This window comes from Eleutherodactylus coqui, chromosome 1 (assembly GCF_035609145.1).
Source record: "Eleutherodactylus coqui strain aEleCoq1 chromosome 1, aEleCoq1.hap1, whole genome shotgun sequence".
Taxonomy (NCBI): Eukaryota; Metazoa; Chordata; class Amphibia; order Anura; family Eleutherodactylidae; genus Eleutherodactylus; species Eleutherodactylus coqui.
In genome coordinates, this window is record NC_089837.1 from 313,566,059 (window position 1) to 313,592,338 (window position 26,280).

The 26,280-nt window shown below is 42.9% G+C and overlaps 1 protein-coding gene across 3 annotated transcripts in view; it reads right to left on the reverse strand.

Annotated features, from left to right (window-relative positions):
- Positions 1 to 357: 357 nt before the first annotated feature.
- LOC136574071 (protein argonaute-4) overlaps positions 358 to 26,280 on the reverse strand; it is a 49,677-nt gene continuing 23,754 nt past the window's right edge. For all 3 annotated transcript variants that reach the window (XM_066574990.1, XM_066574989.1, XM_066574988.1), the window contains 11 exons: positions 22,960 to 23,107; positions 22,358 to 22,477; positions 19,475 to 19,603; positions 17,633 to 17,766; positions 12,675 to 12,859; positions 9,180 to 9,339; positions 7,888 to 8,203; positions 5,299 to 5,433; positions 4,797 to 4,898; positions 4,516 to 4,715; positions 358 to 4,001 (listed from right to left, as the gene is read on the reverse strand). In XM_066574990.1, the coding sequence (XP_066431087.1) occupies positions 3,893 to 4,001; positions 4,516 to 4,715; positions 4,797 to 4,898; positions 5,299 to 5,433; positions 7,888 to 8,203; positions 9,180 to 9,339; positions 12,675 to 12,859; positions 17,633 to 17,766; positions 19,475 to 19,603; positions 22,358 to 22,477; positions 22,960 to 23,107 (1,738 nt within the window). In that variant the 3' untranslated portion in view covers positions 358 to 3,892. The remainder of the gene's footprint in view (positions 4,002 to 4,515; positions 4,716 to 4,796; positions 4,899 to 5,298; positions 5,434 to 7,887; positions 8,204 to 9,179; positions 9,340 to 12,674; positions 12,860 to 17,632; positions 17,767 to 19,474; positions 19,604 to 22,357; positions 22,478 to 22,959; positions 23,108 to 26,280) is intronic.

A 26,280-nucleotide genomic window follows, 5' to 3' on the forward strand; every position in this document is an offset into this window, starting at 1 on the left:
CATATGCCGATCTAAGTAAGCTATGCACCAAGCCAAGAGCAACAAATGCATTAGGAGACTTGTGGCTCTTTGTACATTAGTTGCAAGTGACTGGCACCTGTATGCGCCAGATGGAAGCCTATGCTACAACAAGCTGGCGTTAAGTTTCTTCTATAATGTATGGCAATTTCTGGTTAACATTAAACGTGACACACGGGCACTCCTAGGCCTCGCCCAGTTTTTTAAAAAGTGGCAGGGCCAGCATAAAACTAATGAATATTCCCCAATGATTCTGAAAGCGCTACAAATGCAGTTGGAGATAAGTGACAGACTGTCCTTATATAATGCATTGGGATCAGATAGGAAACACAATACACCAGTATTTGGCAACTTGCCATATATTTCATTTAATTACACATTAAAAACAAATTTCCCTGCAAGGTAAAAAAAAAACAATACAGCCAGCATCTTAATCTAGCAACATGGGCTGGTAGGTTGCCCTTAAATAGCATAGGGAAGAAAAAAAAGGAAAAAAAAAAAGGGAAAATTTAAAAGTGTATTTTTACCTCGTATTGCTATAGACATCCATTCAGAATTTCATAAAACACAATTTGAACATTACAAGTCTAGCAACAATATAGAAACAAAAATTTACATCAAAATCCAAACAAATGCAAACTCCTGTACAAGGAATCCCCTTTGTAGACATAGAAACACTATAGAAATTAACATGGTAAAGTTTTACTTATACATTAGGAGAATAAAAAAGTGATAACTTGTCAAAATTCACATATCATAAAATTAGCCCAAGAAAGAAAAAACAATTTTTAAATGCCCTCAAGGAAAGCAGGCGTTTTTCTTTTAAGCCTATATTGCCTTACATCACTTCCACCCAGCTTCAAGAACAGGTGTATTAATATGGATGTTACCCATCTTCTCATAGGGAAGAGAAAGCAACCTACAAGTTTATCTATGCCTTTAGTAGTCATGCCTTTATGAAAATTATTCAAAAGCCAAATTGAGGTACCATATAATCACAAGGAAACGTTCTAAGACCACCGCTATTCAGGAAAATTACATTGAAGTCAGACACTGACAAACTATTTGCTTGTGATAATGTCACATGTTCCATTTGTAAGATTGTCATTAGCACAATTTTGTCAACTCTTACACCTATTTAGACTTGTATGCTACATCAAAACCAAGAAAATTCATATGGTTCATACTCTGCATTCTCCTCACTACCTGCAGACACACATGAGGCTGCTACATACAATTACATTATTAATGTCAAGCCAATGATTCTTGTATAGTTGGGAACTTATCCAAGTGTAAAGTAGAAAACAGAAGAATTACAAATTGTCCTAACATTGCTGGTATTCTAGCTGGGGAAAGGTAGAGCTCCTCACCCAATGACCACTATATTAATGGGCACTCCTACTGGTTCCAACACCAACGATGTGTATGGCAGTTTGCAGACAGCAGTTTATATCTTTCTGACCGAAACCTCAGCCTCTTCCCGCTTAATTCCATGCTTTCACAGTTCATCCTCTGGCTGAAACTTTAAGCTGGACAATTCAATCCAAGTTTTACAAAATTATGATTCAGACACGCTCTCCGATTTCCCGCACATACACAATAGCCCAACGTCTTCCATCCTGCACTCAAGTTAAGGTACTATAAAAGTCCAATACACTTCACTATAGTATTGCTGCAACACAATCTGAAAAAGGTTTTAGAAACGTACAAACACATACCTACATGGTGTTCCCACCCCCCCTCCCATCAATTTCCTACATACATCAAGAGATTTAATATTTAGGAAAAAAAAAAAAAAAGCAAAAAAAAAAAGGACCAAGTTCATCTTATAAGCAGTAAGTAATCCTACTTTCACCTGACTGCACAGATCTGAATGTTATCTTCTCAATGCACCCTGGCTCAGTTTTAAATATATGTACAGAAACGTGCAATTGACCCTTCCTCCCCAGTCACAAGCAGGCGAGCTGGATAGTGCAGTGACATCTGCAAGACTAATGGCACAGGTTAGGTTTGTCTTATGCACAGGTGAAAAAAAAGAAAGCGGTAGATATGAACACTGTAACCTCAGCCATCAAGGAGCAGTTTACATCCCCCTTCAATACCAGGCAATAGGTACAGTATTTTGCAGTAAATGCTGAAAGGCAATCGGCAATTGATAAGACCTCAGTTTTACTGCACGATTACCTACCGCATTAGAATTGGTTACAAACTGAAGACTGCTGGAACCACCACCTGGCATGAAAGGGGTTAACAAGCAGCAAAGCTCAAAAAGCAGCATTAACACTCCCACCCCCCACCAAAAGACATATGTAACTTCCACTATCCCAGTGAGGTATATTTTGTTTGCGTGTGAGGAAAAAGAAAAAAAAAAAGCTGGGGAAAAGAAAAAAAAAAAAGTGCTGGTCAAAGCTATAGCCATGCTGCAAATCAAAAGTGAGGTGAAGGGACAAAGCAAACCATAGCAATAACTGATCTGAGGTATTTACAAGAATAATACACTGAATAGCTGGCTGGCATTATCACATTACAGAACAAGACAGCACAGTATATAGATTTACCGGACACCTTTCTGAAACAAAAAGGAGCAATGCAGCAGTTTGGGGGTCAACGAAAAAAATGCATATTACGTTAGAGGGCCCTGTCACAGGTCATTAAACACGGAAAGGTTCGGGGTGAGAAAAAAAAAACGAAAAAAAACCTATTCAGCAATATGGTTTGGTTTGAGTTCAGAGGCACGTCACTTTTAGAAAATGCTGGTATAAAATTGTGAGGTTTCTACTGACTCGTGGCTGCTACGTTAGGCATTGAAATAATGGGGAGTTGATGCGCCAAATGCAGGGCCTGCCCCGTTGGCTGGAAAGGTCAGTAAGCACCTAGTGCCTCAATCAGATTTATAAGCTGCCCACCAATGTCTAAGACGTAAGAGAAAACCCCTCGGCTGCACCAGTCATTTTAAGACAGAAAGTAGGATGCTACACAGACAACGAGAACACATAGAAATGGTGTGTGAGGCTAGAGAGAATTATTGCCAGAAGGTATTCCGAACCCCACTCCTTCCTACAAGAGTAAAAATGCTTATCAAATCACAGCAGCATAACACGGGCGTTTTCATGTGCTGGCAAAATACTTACATTTCGTTTGGATGGGAAGAGGAGGTCTCCTGGGGAGGGCAGCAGAGGGAGGAGGAGAAAAAAAAGTAATGGCAATCTGCATTTTTAAAAACCTATGGCAGTGTGTGCCACATGGCCCTTATATTAAAATCTTATTTATAGTACACATTCATTTAATACAGAAAAATGAATTCATTTGCAATATAGTGCAATAGTTTTGCAGCTCATACGCTCTAAAAAGTACAAATCTGCAATGGTAAAAGAACCTGACAGACTGCAATACCTGTAAAAAAATTAAAAAGGTATTTTACAGTAAAGACTAAACCTCATTTAGCAAGTTTATGGCCCCACACAATTATACTTTACCACATATATGTATATACTCACAAAGCAGCATGTAGTTAAAGACAAAGTATGTCAATGTTTGTTATAACCAAGGATGGAGAAATGCTGACTGTCAAATGGAAAAAAAAAAAAAAGTTTGGAGCAAAATCTTCAATATCTTGCAAGTTTGAGGTAAAGATTCAGTCCAACGCATCAGAAGACAGTTTAAGTTTTTGATATACTTAAATAAACATTTAAAACAGACTATTCCACAACTTTCCCCAATTCGGATCAGACTGTGAAGAAATTCAGTGCAAAAAGTCCAAAGTGTGCTGGTAGGAAGCCAAGAGTGCTATCCCTGACAATAACAGGAGACTGTTTCAACCATATGTTTAGGGCTCTGAGGAGAAGGGAGTTTGATGCCGTATCTTGCTGCTCTGTCAGGCGAAGTACATTGTATGCTGGGTGTCATGATGAATCTGAACGGCTTTGGCCAGAGCTTGAGGATCTCGACCATTGCTCTGTCCAGACACATGGCTTCCCTCGGCACTGAGAAGAAAACAGTACATGGAATTAAAACCAAATGCCATCGCTGCAGAACCCTACTCATTCCACTGACTGAGATGTAGGCACATTTTACTAACGAGTACCTGTCATATTGTACATGAGGTGTGATATTGAATAGGAGGAGCTGAGCAGATTGACATGTTCTTGTCGGAAAATATTCAGTATAGCTTAAATTTCATTCACTTTGTTTTACATTCATTCATGCTTAGGAGTCCATTGGGTGGTCCTACTTTGTCCATACATATGTAGTTAGTCAAATATGACAACCCCATAGGACTCCTCCTGCGGATCCAGCACCATGTTCAGTATGACCAGTTACATCCCATTAAAATTATAGGCATCAGAATATAAGCAGATTCTGTTACCCCATTATAATCCTGTTACCCGATCTCAACAATGTGTCGGTCCACACTGTGCCTCTAAAGTGCCATCTTCCAACACAAGAGATATTAAAAGCACAAAACATGGCAACAGTATCTGAAGAGCAGTTTCTCACCTATCGTGGTCTTTGTCCACAAGATGGTATCTTGCTCTGAAAGCCACCAAGCGAGCGTAGTATGCTGGAGCAGGGATAGAGACTGAGCGAGTACATCGTACATAGGTGTGACAAAGTTGGTAAGTTAAGAGTTGCAACTCATCAGCTGTGAAGCAGTTATCATCCCAAAGAACTTGGTAATGAGACGGGCGACTTGTTCCCTGGAGACACCAAGAATTTGAATTATAGAACCAGCATCTGTTATTTTAGTAGTCAAAAGGCATACGTAGCACGAGACATACCTGAATACCAGCATGGCTACAGAGATAGAAGTCAAATTCTGACGGATGTGTAATGGTGCTGTCTACTGTAGTCCCTGCTGGCACGTTTCCACTTTTTCCCACCTAAAGAAAAGTAGAGGAAAAAAAATGGATAAACTTGGTGTACAATAGTCTTCATTTAGTTCTACCAGATGATAAAGTATAAATACACATGAACCAATTGAATAGTGAAGTGCGGACACTTAGAAGCAGCTCATGTGATGTACAATTAAGAGGTGAAATGTTTCAGTACACTATTTCACTGTTAAAACACGTCGACGTGACATGCCAAGAACGCCAGTGCCCCTAAAACTACATTTCCTTTCTTATGCCCCATCACTGCCAATATACCATTTCTAGGTTTGTGGATATTTGGATAGCAATATAGTAAAACATCCTTTGTAATGCAAGACTAGCTTGTGGCTCATAGTAGAACCATACAGCTAATGAGAACTACTAGAGACTCATCTCCGAACATACATACCCTTTCCGTCTTATCAGCACAAAAGAGCCGGGTATGATGACGCTTTTGAACAACAATGTATGTAATTCCAGGTCTGTAATCCTCTTCCAGACTTATGCAGGCTTTCCGAATAGCCATGAGCTCTGGCCATGCAACCTACATGAAAGTAACACAGTTTTGTTAGTTTTTGTTTAAATATGCATGCATAGCATAAAAATATATTAAAAAAAAATACACAAACACAGACATGAAAGTCCTGTCGTTTTCACTCTGGGCACAATCTTTTAATAGGCTGACCCTTCCTGTTTGGTAGAGGTCACTTCATAAATCATCTCATTAAGATTAACAGAATTACAATTTAGGGTAATGGCTCTATAATAAAGCTGGAGTCTGATAACAGCAGATGGAGGAACAGCTCACCACGTTTCTACATGGCATAGCATAACCCACAATCCCTCAGTAGGTAGATTTCTGAAAGCGTACAGAAAAGATGAGGCTACTTTCACACTAGCGTTTAGTTTTTTTTTTGACTGATCCAGTTTTATTAAAAACGGAAATAAAGTGGAAGTGAAATGGAAAGAATCTTTAAGCATTCCGCTTACTGCAGTTTTTCAGTGGTGGTGTCAGCTGTTCAATCAATGTGGCTCAGTGGTTAACACTGTTGCCTTACAATGCTGGGGTCTTAGGTTCACCGCTCATCAGGGGCAACATCAACTTTGAAAAACTCTATACAGCCATCACCCTTGATCAGATCTGAATCTATAACTCCAGCACTGCTAATGAACTGAGCCACCATGCTTTTCTTCTTTCTTTCTCCTTATTCCTCCTTTGGAGGAGCAGGGCAGGAGAAGTTTTTCTCCTTCAGAGAAGGAAGAAGCAGCTTGATGGCTCAGTGGCTGGCTCTGTGGCCTTCTAGTACGGGAGTTCCAGGTTTATGTCTGACTATGGACATCTGCATGCAGGTTGCATGTTCTCAATCTCCGTTATTAGCTCTGCTGCCTTGCAGTATTGGCCTTGTAGCTTCAGCTCTGACCAAGGGCGATGCCTCCACTGGCTTATGCTCGTTCTTCTTCCCCTTCTATTTCTTGGGCAACGAAAGGGCAAGCATGGTGGCTCAGTCATTAGCACTGCTGGAGTTGTAGGTTCAAATCTGATCAAGGATGATGGCTGTATGGAGGTTTGTTTGTTTTTTTTTGAGCTGATGAGGTTTGAACCAAAGACCCCAGCGTTGCGAGGTATCAATGCCAACCACTGCCTCCCATTCAGTAAAAGGCAATTTAAAAAAGAGCGTCTGTATTCAGTCACTGAGACTGCGCTTTTGATCAAGTGTAAAAAAAATGGAAAATACATAAATAGACAAAGTGAAGACCTTCCATTGAAAATGGAAACGTTTTCTCTTTCTGTTTTGCGGTTGCGACAACAGACCAGCAAGACTAACTAAAAACGCCAGCGTGAAGGAGCCCAAAGTCATGCCTAGCAGCAAAATGTTATATTACGTATTATACACACACAAAATCTATACACAGTTTTAACACACCACAGGTAAAGGCAAACAGGGCGGCTTTCACGTCTGCGTTGGAGGTTCTGTTTTCTTGCAGCGTTTGTGGAGCAGGAAGGGGAATCCGCTCCATGAATGGATCAGTCTTTGGATAGAACCAAACTGTACCAAATGGACCCTATGGAGTATAATGGGTCGGTTTGGTTTGCACACAGCTGTCCGGCATTGTATTGGCAAAAAAGCGCTGCATGCATTTTTTGCCAGATCTGCGAAGGAACACTGTTTACATATGAACTGAGCCTTGATTTCTTTAGAAAACGTAAAGTACTACTAGTTGAGGTTTAAAAACACATTGTGGGGGGAAAAAAACACGCATATATTTCAGGAGATCCCCACTATAGACAGATCTCTGCTCATTGCAGTCAGTACCCAGATATGTCAAATGAAGCAATGCCAAGTCCAGAAGCTGGCTACAAGCAGATCTGCAATGTGTATATGTGCCCTTAAGTCCCATTTCGACAATGATTTTTGCTCAAAAGCCATCTTTTGAGCGATAACCGTTGCATCTAAACGTACAGTCATCGTGCACTATTCGTTCATCGGTGATTTCTAGCAAGCTAGAAATCACTGATTACTCTTATCAGCGCTGCACACCGATTTTCTCAGCGGGTGGCACTGATAGTATTCTTTCAGCTGGTATCCTGCTTGCAGTTCTCGGAGCCTTCAGCTGCTGTCCCGCTGAGAACAATGCAGCCGTTTGTATATACAAAACAGCTGCTTTGTTCTCGGAGGTATCGTGGCGATATCCAGCTCCACCTGCATTAACTCTTAAGTAGCTAATTAGCTACTTAGAGTTAAGCAAAGATGATCACTCAAAATGTCGTCTGAGCGAATTTTGAGCGATTGTTCCATGTAAATGGGCCTTTAGGCTGAGGACACAGTCCAACTGGCTGTATGCAGTCAAACCATTCCTACCCAAGGCAATGTATGGCAGCATGATTTTGCCAGTAAAACAAGTGGCATGGTGGACATTTATTTGGCCCCATTCAACCAACCAGTCAAGCTGTACCTCCTCTGCCTTAAAGAGAAAATTAGAAGAAAGCTAGACGCACCTGTTTCATCTGACCTTCGGACACACCACCACGGTAATAGATAATGCGTGTGGGCTTGAATCGAGTTGACTTATAGAACTGGATGAGAAGCTCCCGCACCATGTTGCTAAGGTCTTGAATGACTTCCTGACTATATAAAAGCTCTTGGGATGTCTCCTGTCGGGAGGTCTGCACACGCACTGTAGCACAATAACGGCTAGGATGACCGTCCATGCTACCCACTACAGCTGCAATAGAAGGTTTCTTGCCATCACCAGCAGGAGGGTGAGTCACATCAGCACCCAGGAATATAACTGGCTGCTGGAACACAGAGGGCCTGAAAATAAAATAGCTTTTATAGACTTTTATTTAAAAGACAAATAAAAATGAAGTTAAAATTACTTCACATAAAAAATAAAGTGTAGTACGCAAGATTAGATGCAAGGCTAAGACTGGGTCACAAGGGACTGAAATCCTACTAAATGGTGTATGCTAAAGAGGTAGGGATCCATCTTTACCAGGTTATAATCAAACCATATGCCTGGTATTCGTGTAATGACCCATCAGAAAGCATGGTCACCTGGATGTTGGTGGATGGGCCAATATACTTTGATCAAACCATACACTAATAACCTTGCATTTACTAGTGTGGCTAGTATGCATTAAAATTTAGTATTTTTCTAATTTAACAAAGTGTATTGGAGTTCTGCAGTTGTGATCATTCTTGGATTTTCCACTGCAAATTATGAATGTGTGCACATAATCCAAGACAGATTTGCCCGCTATCCCAAGAGTCGTGGCTTTCTGCCATGGATCTACACATGCTAATCTGCCCCTTTCAATTGAGCCAAGCCCCGCCTGGAGTTCCCAATGTGAATTGCGCTAAGTGATATGCATGAGATAGTCTAAGGCATGGATTTCTATTCAAATGAATGCTATAATTTTGGATGTGGATTTCATATCAAACCTGCGGTAGAATTTGACGTGTGAACAAGAACTTAAAATGTTGTAAAACAGTCGTTACTTTACAAGTGAGATCTAAAGAAGCCATAGTTTCTAGTATTCTAGGAAGAAAGGTGGTTACAATTGTCATTTACAAAAAAAAAAAAAAGTCATGTAAAACAAGAGATAGTTCCCTCCCTAAGGGATTGTGCCAAAATACAGTATTATTCTTTATCCGCAGGATGGGGGATAACTTTATGATCAGTGGAAGGCCAACCCCGCCAACACCAAATGTCCCCCAGCAGTTGAACCCCCGCAAATCATAGCTTGGTACAACCCCTTTAAAAACTTTCGGGAAAGCATTGTATTACCTTTGATGTGGGACCAGAACATTGTTTATGCCTCCAAGTTTAGCATTGATCTTCAGGCATAGATTGGACAGCGTCTGTGGAGAGGTCTTCACTACATTTTTAACCTGCACACATTGCGTTGCCATGCCAAGGAGTGTATCCCCAACTCGCTTTACCTCAGCTGAGATGAAAGAAAGTAATATATATGTATAATATACCAATAACCAGCAGATATCAATATAGATACTAAATAATGCACATGGCCTCACAGTTAGTATTCAGAGTACGCAGAAATCTAAGGCCTCCCTCACACAGGCGCTCTTTTACGTCACTACTGCTGCGTTTTCAGCACCGCGCTAATCGCGGTATAATGTTCCCTTAGTTTTTAATGGAGCCTCACAGACAGCCGCTTGATCGCAGCGCCTTCCAGCGCCATGATTTTCAAAGGAGTCTGTTCTATTTTTGACATTTAGCGCACCTCATCCACAATGAGGTATGCTGAACTCCGCTGTTGGCAGCAGAGAGCTTTGTCGAACTCCTGTGTGAGGACGACCTTAGGCCCCATGTCCACGGGATTATCCGCACGTGAAAAAAAACCCGCAAATCCGCATCCCATAGGAAAGCATTGACCATCCGCAGTTCATTAAATAGCCGCGGATGGTACTTTAAGTGATCTGCGGATTACACGCGCGTGAAAAAAAAAACGCGACATGCTCCATTTTAGTGCAGATCACGCGTCCGGGAGATCACAGAGCTCGTATCTCAATTGATCTCCTGCATGAAAAAAATAATTTTAGTGCATCCGCAGCAGAAATCCGAACGGGCCTGCTTTTCCCCGTGGATATGAGGCCTTAAAGTGGTCAAATCTAACCTGAAAAAAAAATATGTCAAGTTAAAATTCATATCGCAGGTCACTTTATGCTGTGGATTTTTTCCACGAGGGGCGGATGAGATTTCTTGGCAGCCGCACTACTGCTACTGTATAGTTTCCAGTAATAATTGCTATAAGTTTCCCACAACATTTCTGCTACAGGTCAACATTCCCCTTTAATTATTCCACTGAAACACAAATTCATCTTGCTTAAAAGGAATCTGTCACCTCCCTACAGCACCATAAACTAAGTTATGGTGGTGCTAGCGGAAGTGACAGGGAGCCAGTTGTATTCACTATACTCCCCTGCTTCCCGCACTGTAAGCCACTGAGGATCATGTGCCGCATGGCAATCTGACTCTTCAGATTGGCATGTGCGCGCTCTCCCATACAAGTCTGAGAGTGAACGCACTGCAATCAGACATTTCTGGGTGATCTTCAGGGGAAACTGGGAGTAGGTTAGTAAAAAATAAATTACACCAGCTACCAGTCACTTCCCCTAAGGGCTCCTTTCCACTGGCAATAACGATATCGCTGCGAGAAAATCGCAATGTTAAAATCTAGAGATGAGCGAACGTACTCGGTAAGGCCGATTTCGCAATCGAGCACCGCGATTTTCGAGTACTTCACTACTCGGGTGAAAAGATTCGGGGGGCGTGGCATGGTGGAGTGGGGGGTAGCAGCGGGGAACAGGGGGGAGCCCTCTCTCTCCCCCCCACTCCCCTCTGCAACCCCCCGCATCTTTTCACCCGAGTAGTGAAGTACTCGAAAATCGCGGTGCTCGATTGCGAAATCGGCCTTACCGAGTACGTTCGCTCATCTCTATTAAAATCGCATCGCAACGCTGCAAAATTGCTCTGTTTTGCCACTGCTCTCTATGGGCGACAGAAAAATGGAAACCGCTGAAACAATCCTCCTGCTGCGATTTTTAATCCTCGCATCGCAGCTTGCCCTTAAACATCGCTAATGGAAAGGTTGTCATAGAACAACACGTGTGGGACTTTCTTGCGAGAGCTCGCACTCTCGCACTTTTACAATTACACTGAAAACGTGCGATTACCTCGCCAGTGGAAAGGAGCCCTAACAGCACAACCACCTAGTTTATGGCACTATAGGAGTCTGCATCCTTTTAAAAAGGAACCCTTTAGGCCTCCGAAGCTATGGGAATGCAGGGTATAATGACAGACGAGCAGATTTCAGTGGTCTCACTTATCCCAGTCGGCTCAGTGGTTTTGCAAACCTTTGAAACTTTACAGGGCCGGACTGGAAATGAGTCCAATGAAGCTCATATACTGTATATTCCTACATGGAGGTTCCCCACATTTCTGCTTCCTTCAAATGCCGATTGACAGGTCTGTTTGTGCATGGTGATCTGTCAATCAACATCTGGAGGGAAAGTCTACACATGAATATACATGAGCTTTATTGGACTTCTCCAGTACAGCCCTGCAAAATTTGCAAAGCAACTAAATAAATTGGTATAAGTAGTGGGCGGCTGAAAACAGTGTGCCACTATACCCTGCTGCCCCCAGCTCGGGCAGTTTAGTGTTGGAGGACCTGACTTGTTAAATAAATCTCAACCTTTTATCATTGGTTAAGATGTAGAGACAAAATTCTGTTCCAAATAATTTTACAGTGCTTTATTTTTCCTGATACAAAGCACCAAATCCACAGCACAGAAATAGATCCAGCAAGTCCTCTCATTTCCATGTTAAGGGATTGAAGCTCTAATCAACGCAAAAAGTTACAGAGTTCTGGTATTGTGGCTAAAATTCTGACCCAAGCAGAAACCTAAACATGCTCATACATATCACTTGAGGACTGTGCCAAGTCTTGCACTTCTTCTCTAGCCTCAGAATAGGAGATCTCTATGGGAATGCCAGAGATGGCTGAACAGAGCACTTGACTGTGTCCAATACTCCCATAGACAGTAGCAGCTCAGTTCAAATGGGAGGATGCAAAACCCTCATTATTTGAGGGGGTCCCAGTGATCAGGATCAGCCCCCCACTGATCACTTACTCAACCCCTTATCCTGTGGGGAGCAAAGTAAAATTTGGCACAATTCTAAGCCTACAGCAGCATGCACACATCTTAAAATTTACCAAACTGAATAAGCCAAAAACTTATTTGATCCAGATACCAATAAACATACTGTCACAACTGAGAGCGGCTCATTAAGGTGCAGAGGGTGAGTAGATGAGAAGCCCCCACTCACCTCAACCCTTCACAAAACATGTGAAATATCCTCTCCTAAAGTCTGTTATCCCCTTAGAGCTTTGATACTGGTATTATATGCAAGCCAAGTTTATGGGCTTCGGTTTCTACATGGCAAAAAAGCCTGCTGTAACTAGAAAAAGTTCAACACTGTCAGTCCCTTTTTGGAATGAAGAAAAAGGTGACCTCCACACGGTCATGGGATGACCCCTTTTAAGCACGCATTAATGAGAACTGATGGGTGCCAGATTGTGGATCACTGGCCAAAGGAAAATAAAATGTACGTTTAAGGGCACAGCACTTGGAGAAAAGACTGCTCATAATAAGAAGGATAAAATTCCAATATGCCAGGATCACTTTTCATAGCAATGATGGCTTTATGTTAATGAGATCCACTATTTGGTCAGTTCCATAAAGACAAACTTCTTACCATATACTGGAGTCTTCCCAGGAAGTATAACCACAATTAGCTGGAGACCAACATAGGTAAGCTTTAAATGTTTGAACATTGGCTCCACGCTGTCGGCGCCCTGCGCATATTTGCAGAAGCATGGCTGGCCCTGGATGGGCATCCCAGCATCTTTTGAGATCTTTCTTAGCTGGTCTGTAAAGCTCCTGTTCAGAAATACATAAGAGATTTTATGTTAAGACACAATCATTTAACAAGGTGATTTATAAAAGTGAGTGTCAATTATAAAGTTGAAGTCCTGTAGCTATAGGACATGTACGATTCAGTTGGCTGCTTGTCAAACTGTCGCTGGTTCCATGGCACGTGGCAAATCTCCACAAGACAGAGTTGATGGCCACCTTGTCATTAAGTTCAAAACTCTATAGATTCGTTTCTCAATATATGTTATGGTAGTCAGCGAGGCTGCTTGTGGCCAAGAACAGTGCCACATCAGTCAACAGGTTGTGGAATTCCACTTTAGTCCCACTGACTTCAAAGTGAGCCAATACGCAGCACAAGACAACCTGCAGGCTGATGCGCTGCCGCTTCTGAAATAAAGCAGACATTTTTTCTAGTCCTATACAATCCCTCCAAGGATATTAGTAAGGACTTTAGTAAGAACGATTAGTGCTACATGAATGAGTTGGAGCTTAGATCTTCACACCATTATAAAGAGCAAAATGTTAAGTTTTCACGTGTTAGTGCAAGTGCTAGGTGCAAAATGCAGAACTTAAAGACCCATCTGTAGTCAGGCGCAGAATGAAGTGTTTTAGTTCCTGGTGCTGTGTCTGATATAGGCCATTTACACGGAATCTCAAAATTATTTCAAACAAACAAATTTGAACGATATTCGCACAGTGTAAATGCACAAATCGCTCACAGGTTTTTACATTACTGACTCAGTCAGCATTAAAAATACTACACACCACATCACTGGATCGCAGCCTTGCTCTGTGAAAACACTCCCCGCTTCACATAAAAGGTGGAGTGCTGAGAGAGAAGCCTACAATCCAGCAGTGAGGTCTGTCAATGTAAACACTATGCATGAGCGCTGACGACCTTAGCCGCAACGTCAGCACTCACGCAGTCGTTTACCTGACTGTTGTCCCATGTAATACGGCCATAAGGCTGCATTCACACTTCAGTTACAGCAGTCCGTTATAATGCCTTCTCTCCGTTCCATTTTTGGAGCAGAGAAACAATTAATAGGGGGAGGAAAATCATATTGGTTTCACTTTTGATTTCAAATGTGTATAAAAAAGGTCCCATTTTTCTTTAAAGGGGTTGTCTCACGCCGAAATGGTTTTTTTTTTTTTCAATAGGCCCCCCCCGTTCAGCGCGAGACAAACACAAGGGATGGGTTAAAAAACAAAACAAAAAACGTTTAGTACTTACCCGAATCCCCGCTCTGCGGCGACTTCTTACTTACCTTACCAAGATGGCCGCCGGGATCTTCACCCACGATGCACCGCGGGTCTTCTCCCATGGTGCACCGTGGGCTCTGTGCGGTCCATTGCCTCCTGATTGGCTGGAATCGGCACACGTGATGGGGCGGAGCTACGAGGACCAGCTCTCCGGCACGAGCGGCCCCATTCACCACGGAGAAGACCGCACAGCGCAAGCGCGTCTAAAATCGCCAGAAGACGGATCCATGGCGACGGGGACGCTAGCAACGGAGCAGGTAAGTGAATAACTTCTGTATGGCTCATAATTAATGCACGATGTACATTACAAAGTGCATTAATATGGCCATACAGAAGTGTATAACCCCACTTGATTTCATGAGACAACCCCTTTAACTAAACAAATAGCTCTGCAAACAGCCTAACTCAAGTGTGAATGCCCCCCAAGGCAGAGCGCTACCTTTCACTGACCCCAGGAGTTCTAAAATGAACTTTTATTCAGGTTTTCAACCCTACTTAGCAATCAGTAGATTTCCACCTTTTTAAATGTGACCTACTCCATAACAGGTTGAGAATATGGGCAGTTGTCAGACCTCGCTTTAAGACTGCATTCACACGGGGCGGATTTGGGGCAGATTTGCCGTGGAAATTCCATTCAGAATTCCATTGCTGCAAATCTGCCTCCAGCCACTAATCCCAGGATTGGCCAGCCATGTGGATGAGTTGTCAAAAATCTCGTCAACATGGGACAACCAAACTGTCTCGGCAAAGTCTGCTCTGTAGATTTTCGGCCGCAGCATGTTTTGTTTTTTTTTCCATTGCAGACGTGCTGCTCTCTATGGGAGCGCCGGCCGCAATGGAAAAGCATCCACCAAAATGCCGCGGGTTTTGAAGCAGCGCTCTCCCGGCAGCAAGACAGTGGTTTTGCCGCAGCGAAAAAAGGCCCCCCTTTCCTTCTGCATCCAGCTGTTCCCTGCTCTGAGCTCCGGGCTATTATACAGCCAAGTGCGCAGAAGACAAGCCGTTTACTGCACGGAGCGCCCGGCTGTTATACAGCCGAGCACTCCATGCGGAGTATGGAGAACAGAGCTGGGCAGCTGCGTTCTTCATGCTAAGCCTGTCATAAGTGAGCAGGATACAGCTGAAACAATAAAAATAAAATAACTGCATTCACTGTGTTGGATTAATGTGATATTTTAATAAATTCGACCCTTGGGATACAGCGATACCCAATTTTTTCTTTTGCATTGCCAGGCACCCAGTCTAAAATGCGATCAAAATGATGTACCCTAAAATTGTACCAAAGAGTCACCCTACAAGAACGAGCCCTCACACAACCCTAAACAATGAAAAATGAGTCATGCGGGGGTCAAAAGATGTAGTCACTGGAGGCCACCATCTTCCCCAATAGCCACCAGGATGACAGCGGGGCTACATATTTGTGTGCAGACAGGTCACTACCATGCCAGCATGGTAATTCTGTATATCATTAGATATTTGATTGGGCATTTAGTATTGGCCATTGGCGGCTTAAATAACAGATTAGACCATGCATCACCCCCAGAACGATGCACATCTTAACTGGATAATCGAGGTGGATGCTATCCCAAGTTTTTTACTCCTCTTACAAATTTAAGTACTGCTACGACTTTTCTATACCGTTATTCAACCTAGAGGCTTAAGCACTTGCACTTAGTGTATTTTTAAGCTTTATAGGTTTATTACTTATTTTGGATTTGGAGCTTTGGATAGGATTATTTGTTCTATATACATGTTTCAAGCTGATTTGGTATATGTTGAGTGAGAACACTTTCTTATTGAGTTTTATACATGCACTATTGGTGCATTTGATACAAGGGGGTGAGTCAAAAATTAGTCACACTCAGGCCGTAGAATTTTAATCAACCTTCAGAAAAAACAAATACATTGACATAATCGCCCCACTTTTCAATATACTTTGTCCATCTGTCAAGCTTTCATATTCCCCCATTAAAATGTGTTTAAGGCTGAGCTGTGAGTGATGAATGCACTGCTGCCTTCCCCTCTATCATTCCCTTAAGGCTTCTATCAGGGTAGCGAACAGGTGATAGTCTGATGGGACAAGAGCAGGACTATAAGGTCGCCTGCAGACGGGCGGAAATTCCACGGCGGGATTCCCCACAGAATTTCCGCCCCTGGACGCCTACATAGGTTTGCATTACAATACGCAATCCTATGCAGACGGCCGCGGTTTGTCTGCGCAAAATCACGCGCAGAAAACAAACAGCGGCATGCTCCAATTCTGTGTGGGGCTCGCAGAGCCCCGCACAGAAACGTCACTCCCTGGCCGCTGGCTCCAGCCTGCACATGCGCCGTCTGCCCAGCAGCGGGCACATGAAAGAGCCGGAGCGGGTGAGTTCCGCGCTGCTCTCTGCAGGCGCTCGGGTCGGGTCCCGCTGCGAGAATTCTCGCAGCCGGCTCCGACCCGGCCACCTGCAGGCGGCCCTAGGAGGATGCTTTAAAACCTCAAAACAAAATGTTTTTGCAGGGTGTTGACAGTATGGGCAGTGTGCAGATGCGCATCGTCATCCAACACCACAGCACCTTCAGGTAGCAGTCGTTTGCAATTTGTTTGAATTTTAGGCTTCGGCTCTTCAGTGAGCATCTCATTGTAATGAGCACTGTTGATTGAACTTTTTCCTAGTGTTCCAATACTAGTCCCTGAGAACCCCCAGATTCCGGCTCCCTTATGGCCGACACTTGTGTGACCTTCCTTGAACTTTTCACTTTTCAATCTACTTATATATACTTCATGATAAAAACACTTTCTCCATAGTTTGCAAAATGTTTTTAACAAATATCAACACTAGACATACCCTCAGACTACAAAATATAATATATGTATATATATATAAATCACTGCACACTGCTCTTCCATGTAAATCACAAGTGGGGAAAGCACTTTTGTTGGTTGTCCATCCGAGAACTAGTTCCTGAGAAGGGAGAGGAACCAAGTACATCAGCAACTACAAGGTAAAGTTTAACATCTTAGGCAGCATTCACACAGGGCGGATTTGCCACGGTATTTTGCCGCGGCAAATCCGCCTGCGGCCGCTAATCTCGGGATTAGCCAGCCATATGGACGAGATTTCTCAGAAATCTCGTCCACACATGATGGCCAATCCACTGCGGTAAGTTCGCAGCCGCGGCTTTAGAAGATGCAGCATGCTTTATTTTTTTTTCTTTCCACCGCGCTCACCTCTATGGGAGTGCCGGCCGCAGCGGAAGAGCGAGCGGCCGGGCCGCTTCAAAGCTGCCGCGGGTCTTTCTGCGGTGGTTCTCCCGTCGGAAATCTCGCGGTTTCGGCTGCGGCCAAACCGTGGGATTTCTGACGGGAATCCGCCTAGTAGGAACCCAGCCTTTGGAAATGTAAAGAAAGGCACTTTTCTGGCAGATAGACCAGCAATGTAAAACAGAAGAAAAACAAAAGAAAATCAAGTATCGTTTTCTGTACCACTTATTAACCTTAACATGACAAATTGATAAGGTGAAACTCACTTTAACAAGTCCTCTCTGCATTGTTTCTGAGGCGCAAAACAAGCAACAGCCCAAACTTTGATTTCAATGCCAGCATAGAATTGCTTCCCCCTCATGTCCCACACCCCCTGGTTTGGTGTAGCCACAGTTTTGTTCTGGAAGAAAACAAAAAAGTAGGTATTAGTTTGCAAATAATGTTGCAGTAACCAAACATCTTCTGAAGGCACGCAGATCATTGGGTTCTGCTTAAAATACCTAAAAAAGGGTGCATTTTTAAGCACATGCAAGGTTGAAATCTATGGAGTTTTGCCTTGTTTAGCTATTCAAGTTTATGTTTTTACAGGATACACAAAAACAACATTTTTAAATTAGGAAAAAATGTAAAGAAAAAAAAAGGAAGCGTGTGTCAATTTCCAAAAAAAAAAGTGACCCAATCAAGTTTTAGCTTGTACCCCCTTTCCTATTAGGCCTCGGTCAGACAGGCGTTTTTTGCCGCGATTTGCGCAACGCATGACGGATGCGCATCCGCAAATCGCGTGACCGGGGCCGAAAAATCGCCAGAAAAGTCTGCTCCTAGCCGCGTTTCCTTTGAAACGGGCCCGATCACAGGAGCGCTGTCCAGCCCATTGAGTTCAATGGAGCTGGCAATACAGCCGGCTCCATTGAAAGCAACGGGCTGCCGGCGAGTGCAGGATGAATTTTCGGAAAGGGCTTAAAAATATAAGCCCTTCCCTGAAAATCATCCAAAAAAGTGTAAACACACACACACACACACACACACACACACACACCCCCTTTCTCCTGAACTGCTCTGAGTAGTATTCAGCAGGCGGGGGTCTCTGATTGGTCACAGCCCTCACCAATCAGAGGCAGCTCTCACTCACCCATTCATGAATTCATGAATGGGTGAGTGCTGCCTCTGATTGGCTCAGCGCAGCTGCACAGACAAGTACTGCCTCTGATTGGCTCAGCGCGGCTGCACGGACAAGGTGAGTATATATATTTATTTTTACACATTTTTGGATGATTTTCAAGGAAGGGATTATATTTTTAAGACCTTCCCGAAAATTCATCCCGCACTCGCTGGCAGCCCATTGCTTTCAATGGAGCCAGCTGTATTGCCGGCTCCATTGAATTCAATGGGCAAACATAATTTTTCTCTGTTACAGCTGTGGCAGAGGAGAATGATTTGTGTAGTATATGTTCTCAATGGGGTCGGCAATCCTATAATTTATCAGACAAGCACATAAAAAGCGCCCATGTGTCCGATACCATTGCAAAGCAATGGTTCCATAAAATCGCAGATCGCATGCGCAAATCGCGCGCAAAAAAAAAAAAAATCGCCCGTGTGACTGAGGCCTTACAGTTATTTATATGGGGAATATATATATAATTGAGAACCATTTATACAGTGCTCTATACCCTCTATGGAAGACTTTGGCCAGACCCCTCTCCTGGAGCTGTGTAATTCCTAAATATTTCTACAATATATACAAACATTTTTCTGTGACCAATAATGAGCAGAATCATATCAATAGGCGAGGACTTAATGACCATGCTATTGGTTTTACTACAAGGCTAGAAAATTCATAGCAACATTATATAGACAGAAACCACTCCATATGCATCAACCCCGTTTATCCCTTGGCTCAGTACAGACCCTTCCTTCAATCACTTTCCAGACTGACTTTCTATACTCTACAGACAATATAGAATGGAAGATTCTCCAATAAGGCTGCCTCCAGGAAACAATAAAATTCAAGAAAAATAGGAATTGCCAGAAGATAAAAAGAAAGCTGCATCGATCTGATTAGTGAAAGTACCAAACATTCCCTTTAAAGTAAAGTAAAAGCCAACACTTACCCGGCCGCCATACTGAAGCATGGGAGCTGGAAGCACCCTGCCAGTGAGCTCCGTCATTTCATTGTGCACAACTATGCCAAACTCTTTCAGATATGGGTCTGGCCCGCCCACCATGCTATTGCTCTTTACCTGTAGAAATAAAGATCATTTATGAACAGACATCTGAATGTTGGCACTGATATGTTTGTACGTGGGTTCACAATCTAAGCACAACGTTTTGATGAGTGATGCACAATGATAAAGCTATAACAATAGAACCACCTCCCTAATATTGTGTAGGTACCCCTCTTGCTGCCATTGAGGCATGGACTCTGAAGGGGTCTACTGGTTTCTGGCACCAGGATATCAGCTGCCGATAGGGTTGGGACATCGACACAAATATCGATAGTATCGACTATCGCTGAACAAATTATTGATTGTACAATATCGGTGGAAAACTATCGATATATCAACTTTTTTAACTGCTGAACAAAAATAAAACAGGTCTAGGGTTAATAAAACACCAACAAAAAAAATTATAGTTTTCTTTTAAAACTTTAAACGGTTGAAATTATTAACTTCTAACTATTAATAACATGAAAATATATTAAAGTTACAAATGGAAATAAAAAATTACAGATGAAACATAAATAAAATTGGGGATATAAAAAGAAGTTTTTTTTATCACTGGCCCCAATAATCGTTATCTAATGAGCCAACAAACACACTGAAACAAAGTCCTGACAGCTACAAGGAAGCCAGAAGATGGACGCTGGACCTGACAGGATGTGAGCATGATCTGTGTGTGTTTGTGGGGCTGCGTGCCCAACATATTTTTAAGTTGCAGCTGAGGGACCAACGGTCTCCATGGCAACTTGTAAACCATGCAGGGCCTGGTAACGCGAACGCAGTCCCCCGAACGCAATTGTAATTGTGTTAGATGGGTCTCCTACCTTTCTGTGGGCACTGTGTTCGCGTTAGACGCTGAACGCACGACATGTCGCGTCTCCTTTTCAGCGCAGCCCTCCATCTGCATGTGGAAATGCTTTCATTTAGAAAGCATTGCCCACAACCATCGCGTTAGATGCAAGCGTTCAGAGCCTGCGTCCAACGCGATGATCAAACGCATGTGGAGAAGGGGCCTAAGACCCCACTTCTTCTGAGAGTCGTTTTGCCTGGAGCAAACCTTACTGGTGACAGTCACCTCACACTTTCCAAAAGTTTCTAGAACTTGTTTATAAGTTCATTAGTGCCTCGAGCAAAACTCCATCCTGTACCAACACAAGGAAAGGGCAGAAATCTGGTCACCGGACCACAAGACACGTTTCTTCTTTACAAAAATTGATATTCTATCGCCTTAAACTATCGATGTTACCGATATATCGGACATAACAATATCGATGAAAAGTATCGCCAAAGCATTAGCGATATATCGATATTTCAATATATCGGTTTTCGATGTCCCAACCTTAGCTGCCGATACTTAAAGTTTTATACTTTGTGAGATGGGGCCTCCACAGGTTGGACTTTGTTCCAGTACATCCTACAGCTAATCAAAGGGTTTGAGAGCTGAGGAATTTGGAGGCCAAGTCATCACCCTGAACTGTGTTCACAAAGAATTTGAGAAATTTGCCAAGGTTTTCAAGATGGCAGGGTCCATTATCTTGCTGAAAGAAGCCAGTGTCATTAATTAATACTATTGTCATTATGTGGTCCTTGGTATGCAGTAATGCTTAGGTAGGTGGTACATGGAAAAGAACATCCACATGAATGTGAGGAACCATGGTTTCCCAGCAGAACCTTGGCTAGAAAAAAAACCACTACCTTATGTTGGCTTTTCTTAATCTACCCTGCCACCCACATAACGTAAAATAAAAACTGATGCAGACCAGGCTACCTTCTACCATTGCTCCATAACCCAGTTCTGACACTCCTCTGCCCATTGTTGGCAGTAGACAGACTTCGAAAGTGTAACCTGACTAGTTTGCCTAGCAGCTTGATGCATAGCTGCAGTCAGCATCTTGACACCCATTATTTACAGCAACCTTTTCAGCAGTTTGTGCTATGGTAAGCTCTTCTGCAGTACTGAACCAGACAAGCTAGCTTTTTGTTCCCCACGTGCATCAATTAGCCATCAATGACCCCATCATTTGGTCCTGGTCAAAACTGTGCAGATCCTTATGTTTGCCAACCTTTACGGCTTTTAACACTTCAACATAAAGGTCTATCCACTTTACCAAGGAAAGTATTCTACAAAACATCTTTCAGGTACCTTGGATGGGTGAAATCTGATAGATCATGGGGGTCTAACTGCTGGGAGGTCCACCAATGCCAAGTATCAGGATTGGTGGGGCTCCCATATTTTTCAATGCAAGGATGCTTTGCCCTAATTCATTGCAGTGAATGGGCAGCTGGCTGTGCATGTGCATCCGCAGCCTAATTCTTTTCAATAGAGCTGACAGAAAAGGCCAAGTGCTTTGTACTCTGTCATTTGTGAAATGAATGAAGCAGTTGCCACATATGTGCAGCCAGCAGTCCATTCACTGCAACATTATGCATGGTTGCTTTTGCCTATCAATGTAGAGAGATAAAGGGGACCAGAGACCCCCGTTCTCAGGGTTGGTGGGAGTCCCAGCGTTTGGACCCCCAGTGATCACCTTTCATCTATGGATGGGTGAAAACTTACTTTCTAGAATATCCCTTTAACACATGGATGCAAATACTTTTCAGTTAGTGACTGTCATGTCTAGCACACATTAATATCACTGTCTTCAGTGCTCTTCTAGACCTTTCAATGTCAATGTAAGCACAATTCTCCCTCCAATGTTCCAAGAAAAAACAAACTATACAGCCCCACACAATGATAACACCATACTTGGTTAGTGCAGCTATAGAAGTACTCACCAGCCTGCTGATCTCTTCTTGCCTGTCTGGGGCAGACCTGGCCGTTGCTTTGATCATAGTGGAGGTCTGGTTGTCAGTCAGCTTCTTGATGCACCGTTGACCAGCCACAATGTTACAGACCTGATAAAATTTACAGTTTACTCAGGTGGAAAACACATTTTTTTTTTTAAAACAAGCTAAAAAGAGGTATGATTCCAGTCAATCACATAGCTGTACTTTAAAAAGTAACATTTTATTTTTACACCAGGACCCTGCAAGTGTTTGGATATAGTGTCGCTCTTTACTATTTTGAGACATTTCTCAGTCTGAGAGCAAACCAAAATGAAGGTCAGCCGACTACCTGGAAACAAATGTCTTGACTTACAGACTTCAATAGAGAGTGGAGCATTGTAATCCCTCTCATTTAACGCACATTATATTAATAGGTTGTTTTTCTACGCTGCAGTTACCCTACGCAGGCAAAAGCCTACTTTGTACAACTACCAACGACCGCACAATCTGCTGATAGAAGTGCATTACTACCAGCAAAACCGTGCAGCCATTGGTCACTGTGGGTGGGATTTCAGGTACATGCATCGAGAACCAGCCTTAGAAGCACTTACCTCAAGGGGTAAATATGTGTGTTTTTGCTCTTGACCCACTTGCAGACAAGGTAAGTGAGGATATTTCAGCTGCAAACTGTATTTTTGCTTGAAATATTGGGCCACTGTACACTCCATCGCCTGCCCATTTTCTAACTGCAAGGGAAATCTTCAAGGAGAAAAGAATAAAATGTAAGTTTCTATAACAGAATTGTAAAAAAACATTTTCTATAGGACACCGTGTGTCTGATCACCACAACAGATGAAAACACATAACCTTTATTAGTTGCCAACAACTGCAAAATGCTACTACGCTGTAATTCTCCAACTGATGCATTATTTCATAATTGCCATGTCACTTTAGCAGGTATATAGCTACAAATTGGCTGCCAGCCTTCACAGGTCATCTGTAATGTCATATTTTAACCCCTTAAGGACCAAGCACAGTAAATATACGGCGCTTGATTCTGGGTTCTAATCCCAACTGAATGGGTGTTATGTAGTGATGAGAGGAAGCAGAATTGTTACTTCTGCTATTTGACCCAGAGATCACGTGAATGCTGGGTGTCCCCTGCCACAGCAGAGCTGCAGAGTCCTAGCTGACCCAGTTCAGCTCTGCTAGTAACTGTCACTAGAGGTAGAGGTTTTCCCCTGTAACTGGGGCTCCTATGGATGTCACACCTAGTGTGGGAAATTGGAGAGCAAAAAAGAGAAAAAGTTAAATTTTTTTATTTATTTATAAGTTTAAAAAAAAAAGAGCCACCACTGACACCAACCAAAACAGTCACCATATCAGCCCTGTAATCTAAAACTGCACAAATATATCAAAACGTTTGAAACAAAATGAGAAACAGATTTTTGTACTTTGTTTTAAAAATTAGTACATTTATGCTGAAATAAGCTAGAAGTTAAAAAAAAATTCGCTTTTTAGGAGTCAACAGAAAAAAATAAGTAAATAACCCTGTGCTGTCACAGAAGAGAATAAAGAAAAAAGAAGAAAAAAAAAGGGCAGCGAAACCCTCAAAACCAAAACCCCCGGTCTTTAAGGGGTTAACAGCTATGGCAGCTTAAAGTGATTGTTTGGTTACTGGATAACTGTGTGTGAAAACCACCTCACATCCGCGGGTAAAACGCACATTGACAAGCCCGATAATCAGGCAGAGTTTCTCAGCCAGATATCGCGCTCGCCTGTGTGAATGTAGACTTAAAGGAACTCTGTAGTGCGTGCTGCCTCCTTAAGTACTGATCCGTGTGCCTCCTGTTTTCTTAATGTCCGACACAGATAAATGCTAGTATGTCATAGGCCAAATCCATACCTAAAAGGTGCAGATTGAGCAACATTTTAAAAATGGGATCGACTGCAGAATCAAACCTCTGTATTCAAGGGTTGAATTCCGCAGAATAAGAGACATGCTGCAGATTTATAATCTGCAGAGCTTTTCAAAAGCGCTGCAGAAAGTTTCTGAACCATGTGAAGTGATCTTTTTTTCAACCCCTCCATGTGGCTTGTATTGTAAGGTGTGCAGAATTTCAGCAACAATGTCGCCCTGCGTGAAGCCAGCTTTAGGACTTTTTACATGGGCCAATGATCAGGCATGGATACTTTTGCACCTGATCATTACCCCAACCCACGTGATAGTTGTCACGTGATAGCATCTTTAACAAGGCACCAAAAACCATTGTCAGCAGCACATCACCCTGTGGAAACATGGGATGTGCTGCAGATCATGCAGGTTTCTGAGGTCCGAATGACCATATTAAATGATTGGTTGTCCAACATGCAGTCTGCATTGACCTGTGTTAAGGCTGATCTGGCTCATTGAGCCTTACCATGCTTTTGTGCACATTACATATGAAGCAGCCATCATTAAAATACGGGGTGGTCCAAAGGTATGGAGGCACCTGAATAAAGGACGATGGTTGGTAACACCATCTAGTGTGTGGCATAAGTGGCAGGGGAGGAGGCACAAATCTGTGAGATGGCGTCCAACACGGCAGCCATTTTGAAAGCAGACATCTTGGAACCAAGTCAATATTTTAAAATGGGAAGTGGTGCACGATGTATTAAATGTGACGAAGCTTTATTCCTGCCAAAGTAATCATCAATTTTCTCTTAGTTACAGACATCGATACGGCTGAGATTAATATGCGAGGAGAGCTCTGGGGAGCGCAGTACCTGAGTCACTGCAGCAGATTTCAATGGGTGGTCTGTTAGCATGCCATGGCACCGTTGACAAATTATGCAAGACAGGTTCTGTGTTGGACCTGCTAGTGGGTAAACTGCCACAGACGAAACAATGGCTGTCTTGGCATCCTTCTACAACATTCATATCGTAGCATCCAGAGTCTATCACAGGAGAACGGGGCGAGTCTTTTTTTTTTTTTTTACACTATGTGTCCCCGTGGGGAACTTGTACTATAGCTCCTATGATCGCTATGATAAAGAATTGCAGGACAGAAGTCCTGCAATGCGGTATCGCTTCTAATAGTGATCATAGGCAATGGCAAAGCAGGACACCCGTTTTTGGCGTCCTGTTGCCATGGCAACCAGTCAGCCCTTTGCGATTACTTTGCTCTCCCTCTGTAAACCCTTTACATGCCCCGATCCACGTAGATCGCAGTGTGTAAAAGGTTAATAGCAGGGGTCACTGTCTTGATGTTGCAGTGGGAGGCCGGCTATAGGTGACAGCCAGCTCCCACTTCCGGATAGCGCGGGATCTCTCGCTATCCACAGGACATAAGTGTATGCCCTGTTGCGTTAAGTACCCCGCAGCCCGAACGTATACTTACGCCCTGTGGCATTCAGGAGTTCAAGACCACATGTAGGAGGATATAGAGAGACATATTGGAAGGCCACGTTGTAGCGAGCCTTATGCATCATTAGATCTTTAGGATTTTGAGGAGGTTAGTTGGTGAGGTATGGTTCTGGATCAATGAGATAGGTGGCAGTTGAGGAACCCTGGGGAATTTGGTTTATTCTTGCTATGGACATATGGTGTTTTAAAGCTGGATATAGTAATGTGGGTTTGGCACATTGACAAAGGAGAACCATGTATCACCCCATCAAGACGTATGGCTATCGATTTCTCTTAGAGCATCCTATAGCTACGTTGAAGGAGTGGATCAAAAAGGAAGATTTTTTTTCCCGCTGCTGTGCTACAGGAATACGGGCAGCATATTATAAGAGTTTAAAAGGAGTATTGTGCATACCAGTTGGTTTACTACCTAGCAACAGAAAAAAGGGGTTTAGTCCTGGGGAGGCAACCGCTACCAAGGCGAGCTACTTTTTCCCCCCAAAATCTTTATGCTACTGGTCGGGACCACCAAATGTGAAGTTGTGAA